Source organism: Artemia sp. Qi Xiang Cuo, chromosome 16 (genome assembly GCF_049724085.1).
Source record: "Artemia sp. Qi Xiang Cuo chromosome 16, ASM4972408v1, whole genome shotgun sequence".
NCBI classification, from domain to species: Eukaryota; Metazoa; Arthropoda; class Branchiopoda; order Anostraca; family Artemiidae; genus Artemia; species Artemia sp. Qi Xiang Cuo.
Window position 1 is genome coordinate 25635784 of NC_142809.1, and position 10073 is coordinate 25645856.

Here is a 10073-nt window from a genome sequence, read left to right on the forward strand (position 1 = left end):
GGGCTCAGCAAAGGTTGATCTGAGATAACATAACGTTACTTATATTTAGCACATTCAAAACTTCTTCTTGTGACTCATATTTGAAGGGAAGCAACTAGTTAACAACTGAAAGCAAATATAAGAGAAGGTTGTAAGTTAAAACATCAAAACTTTCAACCTTAGTGCATAAGAAAAACAGCCTAAAAATTTCTTTCAGGAATATATTTTTTCGTTATGTTTCTCTTAATATCGTTCACAAAGAATTTTATCTCACAATGCCTTCATCAATGTCTTTTGAGTTTTTTTTTTGCACAAGAGAGTGCTCTGGAAAATAGACTCTAAAATACTAGAGAATATTCAAACATATATGTAGTTTACATCTCCAAATTAGAGGGGTTGACAATTTTCGTTAGCATCTCCTGTGGAAACTGTAGTACTACTCAAAACAGTTACCAGCTATTGGACTATTGAGCCCCTTACAGAGCTCTTATACCACAACAGCTGCTATAGCCCCACCTTGCATAGCACAATGCTCTGGGGAGATTCCGATCTCTGCCCGACAATCCTGCTAGTAGTTGAATAAGTAAAATTTATTTATATTCGTTGAGTATTTCTATTCCTCTGTTGTAAATTTCGAAAGTTGAAAATTTATTCTTTCAGTGGTAAACGACCTTATCTCATAAACTGTATAGTTTGAAAAGTCATTGTTTTTACACTGTATTGCATATATCTTAATATGCTATAGCAGTAATCGTGGTTTAGACATCAACAGAAACTTAGTAAAGAGTGATGTTTCTCTTGTGTATTTCGTTTTACTTCATGAGGCTACAGAGAACGAAAATACTTATCCTAATTTTCTATATTTGCATTTTGTTTTAATTATACTTTGAACAAACGGTTGTAAAAATATGGGAGAAGGCTTATTCGATACCAAATTCAAAATCTAAAGAATTTTTAAGGGCTGCAGCTGTTTGGGGGGAAACCTTTCTTCCCAAAGCCCCATATACAACCGGCTATCTTGCAAAGTTCCAATGATTAATTAACAGTATTGTGATCAAAATTTATAATTTGTTTCAAATTGATAGAGCAAACAATTGGCTAAGCAAGTTTATCTAGGAATAAGCAAAGCTATTTGGATAACTATAATGCAAATAAAATTCTGTCTTTTGGAAAGTAAGGTCGCTGAGTGATGTTGAAAACACCTGAATTGTGGAAAATATGTTCGTTTTAGATTTGGCTTCATTGTTCGACTTAATTTCTGTACAAATTTTAATTTTTTTTATTAAAATAGTTTATGCTGGTTTTAAGTTTGACAAATATGTATTTGCTAATTTTCACTTGTTTTTATTGCTACATGTACTATTAAGTTTTCATGGAAAAACTTTTAATTTGACGAAAAGACGCATAAAGAAAGAAAAATATGCGTACCTGTGAGGAAACGTAACTCAACATAAGCAGAAATTTTCCTGCTACTATCCGTTACATGAAAACATTTCAAATCAGGGTCTGAGTCGCTTTGTTCCTCAGTATATCTGAAAATAGAACTGATCATTTTACCTAATGGTGAGTGGAAAAAATATAGTCTGGCCTAATTGAATGAAGAAAACAAGTGAAGTTTTGACAAATGAAAATATAGAAAATATTAAAACTTAACAAAAATCCAATCAAGCAAATGGTAAAATTAGTTCAACTGACAAATAGCATACAGATGTACAGAAAGAAAGAGAGAGAGAGGTGAATTTAAAGGATGTGGTACGCCAAAATTTCACAACGATACTTTGTTTAATATTTTGAACTTGAATCTGATACAAAAACACGAACTTCTGCTTTTGATGAATACTTCTTTTTAATGTCAATTAGAAAACCGAATTCCTAGATTTATAGGAACTGGACATTAAGCTTTAACAACACAGTAGCCCTTTTAGCAGTGGTGGTCCTAGATGACTCAGCAGTCACTGCAAAGGCGCTGCTTGGTGGCATTTGATTCAATTGCTTATAGTCAATGGTCGAGAAGAAGAAGAAGCTCATTTTACGAGTTGGACAAAACGGCACCCTTGATTGAAAATCGTCAGAACATTTAAAAATGAGAGGAAGGACAGTCAGGGCCACTGAGCAACAAAATGAGCCTCAATGAAAAATTAAATTGTTATACCCCCGTTTTCGAAAAACGTTATTAATGCAAGTCCTTGTAGCAGATACTAGGAGAGGTTAAAAATTTTTGAATTGAAGAACTACCAACATGACTACCTTGGAAATCTCAGAAAATTCTATTTTAGCTAGTATACATTGATGTTTACTTTTTTGTTATTTTCTTATGGTAACATGACAGACTATTGTTAGTTTCAAAACTAAGTCACCTATAACTTGGCAATGTAATTAAAATTTAATGATTTTTACCGCCAAAAATCCGCCTCTCTTCCTCAGGTGCTCAAAACGAAGTGTTAACAGACCGTACTTTAAGTTATAGATTCTCTTTCGTCCAGTCACCATCTAGGCTGGTCATATAAAAACCCCAAGGTTAATTCTGATTGGTACCTCGCCCCTTCCTATGGACATCCAAAGGATCAACCAGTGTGTTATTTTGGTTTTCAGTTTATCAAGGCTGCAGTCCTAGCCAAAACCTAGTAAAGAGTGAACCCTGGCCCAAAATGGCCAAGAGTTTATAAGTGTGCTATAAAAAAACTCTCTAATAAGAAAATTGACATTTACAGTTAATTCAGAAATGATTATTATTATTTTTTTCAGAGGCACTTCATATGAAAGCGGGATTATATAAACTTTTGAGAGGGCTCATTTGATTGGAAATTTGAAGTTCTAGTGCCGTTTTTATGAGTCAAAGTTCATTGGAGGGCAATTATCTCCCCATGCCCTTTTTCCCAAATGCATCGGATAAAATTTTTGAGATAGCCTATTTGTTAAAATTGTACAAAGATTGCATACCAAAGACTCCGAGGTCAACACAGCCCCCAAGTGCCCGAGGGCAGGCGTTGCAAGTTATATTCTGGGGGCATACATTGCTCTTATGGAAAGTATACTCTTATAAACTTCAGAGGGCACTCATTTGATTGGAAATTGAAAGTTCTAGTTCACTTTTCAAGATTCAAAAGAGATCGCAGGGCAATTAGTCCTCCTCACGCCCTTTTTTCACCAAATGTATACAATTAAAATTTTGAGATAGACACTTTGTTAAAAATAGTACATATATCATATAGCAAAAGTCCAGGGTTGACACAAACCCCCAAAGCCCGGGGACAGGAGCTGTAAGTTATGCTCAGGGGCATATAAGGTTTTTATGGAAGGGACGGTCGTATAAACTTCAGAGGGGGCTCATTTTATTGGAAATTTAAAGTTCTAGTTTTTTTAAGAGTCGAAAGTGATCGGAGGGCATCAACCTGCCCCCTCCTGATCTACCCTCTTTCCTTCAAATATAACCAATCAAAATTTCGAGTTAGCCATTTTGTTTGAAATGGTCCAACGGTCAGATAACAAAAACATAGAGCTCAATAACCCCCAGAGCCTGGAGGAAGGGATGTAACTTGTGCCCTTGGGGTATATAATATTCTTACGCAAGAGGTGGTCATATAAGCTTCGGGGTGGTTGTATCAACTTTAGAGGAAGCTCATTTAATCGGAAATGTATAGTTCTAGTCCCCGTTTTAAGAGCCAAAAGCAATCAGATGGCAACTAGCCCCCCCCCCCTCTAACACCCTGTTTACTCCAAGTGTGCCCGATCGAATTTTTTAGATAAACATTTTTCAAAATAGAACAAAGATCCTAAAACAATAGTAGTACCCCTGCAAGAATTTTTCGTTTTGCATGTATAACTTAATCCGGGTTGTGTACTAAGGGACAAATCTCTTCTTGGTATCGCCTTGGAAGTGTTTCTGTTTGTATGATTTGAATCATAACATGTACCAAGTGAAAAACAAGATTGTAGACGAGGCAGGAAAGTGGTTTGGAAAGAGGAGCCGGTTTTGGGAGCTTGCTGGTGTTAGTTGCTTGGCTTAAGATGTGAGTACAAATAAATTGTTCCTTTGAGTTTCATAATGCAGATTTACTTCTTGTTTTCTCTACAGCCTGACATTGAGTCTTGCTGTAATAATTTAAATATTATGGAACATTTTGTTTGCTCACATATTAGTTATTAGTTAGTTTATCTTAATATCATAAAACTCTTATTTCAGTATGAAGATTATGCAAACATTGTACTTATATTATTACAAGTTATAAATCTCTTTTGATTTTCTTTTAAAACGATACATTTAAAACCAAAAACCACAATTCTTTTCAAAATAAAACCTTTGCTCTTTTTAACTCTTGTGTTGTGCTCACTGTCTTAGGTACGGGTTATATTTTAGCACTTCTTCTTATATTTATTTATCTTCTTTATATATTTATTAACCGGCAGAGTTTGATGTCTGCACGCTACCGTGGCTCTTATTAATTTTCCAGACTCTGTTTAATCGGGTTACAAAATTGTGGCAGCTGCGAAGATAAAACCCCTCCCAACATAAATCAATAAGTCTAAATAATATTTTAAAAATCTATACGCTTCACTTAAAAGTCTAAGACCAGAATCTTGCTATTTAACAGTCTTTAAATTTCGATAGTACAATGCATGTCTTCTCTTCTATATATTGCCTTCTTTTTATTTCATTTCGCATGCTATTATTTTTTTTGGCCTAATTGCTTGCTTATTTGCACGTTATTTTTTCAAACAGTACTTGATAACGAACTGTGAGTAAGGAGTGACCCGGCTCATTGCTAACCGAAACTCAAAAAAACGGAATTTTGATAGCAATAGATACATAAAAAGAATCAGATTTTTATGCTGATTTCAAATATATAAATTTCATCAAGTTTAGTCCTATCCATAAAAAGTTAAACGCCTGAGAAAATTTGCCTGATTTTAGAAAAAAGGGGGAAATACCCCCTAAAAGTTATAGAACCTTAATGAAAATCACACCATCATATTCAGCGTATAAGACAACCCTACTGTAGAGGTTTCAAGAACCTTTCTACAAAAATGTGGAATTTTGCATTTTTTGCTAGAAGAAAGATCACGGATGCGTGTTTTTTTTGTTTTTTTTTTTTTTACCAGGGGTGATCGTATTGACCCAGTGGACCTAGAATATCGTAGGAGGGCTCATTGGAACGGAAATTAAAAGTTCTAGTGACCCTTTTAAATGACAAAAAAAAATGGAAAGCAACTAGGCCCCCTCCCACGCTCATTTTGTTCCCAAATTCACCCGATCAAAATTTTGAGATAGCCAATTTGTTCAGCATGGTCGAAAATATCATAACTATATCTTTTAGGATGACTTAATCCCCCGAAGTCCCTGGGGGGAGGGCTGAAAGTTATAAACTGTACCCAATGTTAACATATAGTATTGGTTATTGGGAAGTATAAAGACGTTTTCAGGGGGTATTTTTTCTGGCAGGGGGGGGGGATGGGTTGGTCAGGGGGTATATGGAAGGATCTTTTCATGAAGGAAGTTTTCATGGGAGAAGGGATATTGCTATGAAGGGGGCGTCGGATTTCCAATCATTATTAAAGAAAAAGATCTGAAATTAAATACAAAAACAAGTTTTTCAACTGAAAGTAAGGAGAAACATCAAAACTTAAAACGAACAGAAAATATTACGTATATCTATGCCATCTATAGTATATTCAATGCTATTGTGTCTGAGTTTGCATCTTTGCTGGTAACTTGGAAAAAGTTTCTGAATTATTTTGAGGTCTCTTCCTGCTGTTGTTTACCCTCTAATGATAGGTTTTTTTGTTAAGTAGTGTTTGTATGACCTTCTCCAATTGTTAGAATAAGCCCTTTTCTCTGGGTATTTTCACCGGCGCTATCTTTTTTCTCGGGTAGATTGGCACGCCATCTATAGTTTCAATTTTCTATAGTGCCATTTTTGATTCTTTATCGTTAAGAAGCGTACTGGGAACGAGCAGAAGAGGGGAAGGAACCTCCCGCAAGCGACGTATTGTACCCACCGGTATTAACTAACCCGTAAATTGTGGGGGACAGTTGAGGGGGTCCTTACACTTCCCTTGTTCCTAGGTTCCTTCATTCTGGTTTGTTTTCATGCAGCGCTCGGCGCGTGCAACTGAAATAGACATTCTTGGATAATTGTTAACCTGCCCTACGGATAACGACTTGTGCTTACCAAAGGACTGATTGTGGAATAGTTGCGGCACGTCAGCATGGCTGACAACAGTTATGTTTATGCGCCGGTATTGAATTTTATAGAAACGGCGTTGCGATATCAATAGAGAGTAACGAAAGATGCAGCCGTGATTACAGCTGTGAAATTTTTTATGAGGGAGACTCTTTGAGAAAACCTTGAAAAACTGAACGAGATAGCAGACAGTTTTGGTGAGCAGTATGTGAAAGAAAGGCATAGTCAAGCTTCGAGAGAAACGCTAGCCAGTGATATGTATGATACTGTGAAACTATTGAGCTCTGTAACTGAGTTTAAGACACGGTTCACCATTTGGAAATTATCCGAAGTACCGAAAATTCCACAAGACACTTTTACAACCTTGTGTGTGAAAGTTAACGAATCCACGGATAAGATTGACAGTGTTATGGAACAGTGCAAATCTGTGCTTCCATCTCAGGGTGTTTGGCCCCCCCCCCTCCCACAGCCTGCGAAAGCTTTACATTGGGTTTTCATCACCAATGTTCCCACCACAGAAATTGACTCCTGTTCCAAGCAGAAGCTGTTTATTGAAAGACATGAGAGTGATGGAGGCATAGATCATATACAACAGACCAAGTCCGGTCTTGTTGCTTACAAGAAAAGCCCCAAGTCGACAGCTTCACTCGCCAACTCCCTGAAGTCCTTCCCTAACATAAGTGCTTCTTTTCGTGAGGAAAAGTTCTTCGCGATCGCTAAGTTCGTGCCTCTTGCCTCAACGGAAGATGATGTTGTCTCTGTTAACCCCAAACTAGTCAGTGCCAAGCGGTTTGGACAATCTGAGACAGTCAAACTTACCTTCAGTGACGCCGACTCCCGAAATGCAGCAATCAAATGTGGGTTATTCATTGGTTATACTCACATCAAAGTCTTGCCATTCAGAAAAAAACCCAAGCGGTGTTTCAAGTGTCAGTCATTTGAGCATCTTGCTAAAGACTGCACCAGTACCATGCGTTGTTCCAGGTGTGCTGGTTCCCATGAGAACAGTAGAGAGAGCTCCTGCCGTTCTCAAACAGTGAAATGCGCTTTGTGCCCGGATCCTAATAATGGTCACCCTAGCCTTAGTTTGCAGTGCCCAGCAGTCCGATGAACAATACAGAAAGCTTATCCTCAAACACGAAAATGAACGAAATATCTATATTTTGACGCAATTTTTACGGCCATAATACTGCCAAACTGGACTATGTCAAGAACTTGTGCATAGCACATAACATTGTTTGCGTCCAAGAACACTTGTTAACTACCGATAACTTTGGGCTTATTTAGTCAATTCGTGATAAATCTGTGCACATTCACGAGGCTAAGCGCTCCAGTGCAAGGGGCCGCCCTAGTGGCGGACTTGCGATATTCGTTGACGACAGTATCGACTGTCGTAAACTTGAGTCGTGCGATTTCTACCTAGCAGTCGAGTTCCCTGGCCCCAGTGCTTTCACGCAGGTCAATGTCTACCAACCAACTAACATGAACACGGATCTCAGTGAAAAACGGTATGCCGAGGCTTGCGGTCGACTCGGAAGACTGCTCCGCAAACTGGGGAATTCGCAGATTTTAGTCTGCGGTGACTTCCAGTGCGACCCTCTCTTGAAAGGAAAGTTACAAGACGTTCTTATGACATGTATTCCGAGTGAATGTACTCTTTACACTAAAGATCAAAACTTTACGTTCATTCACAACTCAGGAAGCACAAGCAATATTGATCACGTCTTTTCAAACTTCACTATCCCCTCGCCTATACAGGTGGATTCAGAGCATACAGCAAGTGACCATCTCGGTCTCAAATTCCGTGTTCCTTTTAGTCGCGCAGTGAAATCAAGAAATCGAGGTTACATAGAAAGACGCGAGTGGAAAAACATTAATATTGATCTGTATCAGTCGACGTGTGACGAAATTTTGGGCAAAATAAAAGTTCCATTTCAGCTTCTGGTCAATGGGTGTGATGACAAAATCGCACTCAGCACATATTGTGCTGAAATCACCCACGCGCTAAAAGTTGCTGAGTCTGCATCTGTACCTAGTACAGTTATTAAGAAAGGTACTAGGAAACGGGGATGGAGCGACCATCCTTACGTGAATCATGCTAAAAGGAGGTCTAAGATGTGGTACTCAGTGTGGCGTGAATCTGGCAAGCCTAGGTCAGGTACTGTTTTCAATCTCTTTCTTAAAACAAAAAGAGAATACAAAGCATGTCTGGATGAGCTTAAAGTGGAGGAAGCAGAAACTGCTTCGAAAGAGGCTATCCACGACCCACAAAATATGTGTAAAAAGTTTTCAAGTAGTAGAGTACAGCCAAAGCATTGTGCCACAGTACCTGAAGAACAGTGGTTAGAACATTATTCGAAGGTTTTCGGGTCAAAAAATATTCCTTTGGAAAAAGATTATGATGAATCATTAAAATTACGTCTTGATTCGCTTCTGAAACAGAGAAATTATTTTGTGGTTTCTAAAAATAATGTTTCAAGGGCTGTTAGCCAGTTAAAGGGTAACAAGGCTCCCGGTCTTGATAGTGTTAGTGGTAATCATCTACGCAATGGTTCCCGGCTTTTTCTTCAGCATCTGCAACTACTCTTTCAGATGTGTATAGATAGTGCGACCGTTCCTAACTCGTTCTGTACCGGGGTTGTTACAAATATCCTCAAGAAAGGAAAAAAATGCGAATGAGTGTGGAGGCTATAGGCCTATTACTGTCTCAAGTACGCTGAGCAAAGTGTTGGAAAGATTGGTTCTTAGCGAAATTGTATCGAAATGTGGTATAGACCACAGACAGTTTGGATTTCGAAAATATCTCAGCTGTGCTTTTGCCCAAAAACTTCTAAAGCGTATTCTTGCTAAGGCTGAACTACTCGGGTTGTCCGTGTATATATGTAGTGTCGATATTTCTGCTGCATTTGACTCAGTCATCCAGTCCGCCGTCTTCCAGACCCTGCTAGATGCTGGTGTGAACACCCATATAGTAGCTATGTTATCCTATTGGTACTCTAATAGCTATATAAGAGTGAAACTCGGACTTGAAAGACTTAGTGCGCCAGTTAAACTAAATAGAGGGCTTCGACAAGGCTCAGTTCTAAGTCCGATATTATTTAACACTTTGACTTCTAAGGTTACAAAACAAATCTCTGGTGGGCTTAGCCTTGATCTTTGTGATCTGAATCTAATAAGCTATGCCGATGATTTACTTATATTGAGTTTTTCTCTGAGTCTATTGCAGGATAATTTAGATAAGCTTGTATCTGGCTATAGAGCTATTGGTCTGCAAGTTAATGGTAAGAAAACTGAATTTCTGGTTTTCAACTCAACGAAAAGGGATGCACAAGAACCAACTGTTTCAGTAGATAGCGCTACTATTGCACCGTCTTCGTCGCTTAAATACTTAGGTCGTCTGTATGGTCGAGATAAGAAAGCAAGTAGAATTCTTTGCCTTGACACCCTTATGTCAAACCTACGAATTAGCTATGCTAAACTGATCCCCTGAAGTATTCATACAATCGGGAAATTCTGGCGAGGCTATATAGAGCGGTGGTACTCCCACATATTCTTTACCTGTCCCCTGTATGGGAATGGTTCACGGAAACAGAGCGACTAAAGGCTAGATCTGCGTTCTGCAAATATTTAAAATTTCTGTTACGAGTACCGCTGTTTGAGAGAAATACATTTCTCTTGGACAAGTATCTTATTCCAGAGCCTCGTGAAGTTGTGGTAACGCAGGAAACCAATACTAGAAAAGGTGCACTGGAGCACCTTTACGATTTCCTTCCGTTGCACGTCATGTACGAGCTGTGAATGTATATAGTGTATATAATCTAATCGTTTATTTTTGAAGTAATGTTTTTTTCTTTTTCCCTTACTCCGCCATGTTTTTGTTTTATTGGTGGGCTAAAATAAACTATCTGTCTA

General features: G+C 38.1%; 1 protein-coding gene across 1 annotated transcript in view; it reads right to left on the reverse strand.

Annotated features, from left to right (window-relative positions):
* Positions 1-1531, reverse strand: part of LOC148942716 (uncharacterized) — a 57617-nt gene extending 56086 nt beyond the window's left edge. The window contains exon 1 of the mRNA XM_089102339.1: positions 1408-1531. Within this exon, the coding sequence (XP_088958465.1) occupies positions 1408-1531 (124 nt within the window). The remainder of the gene's footprint in view (positions 1-1407) is intronic.
* Between the last annotated feature and the right edge of the window lie 8542 nt (positions 1532-10073).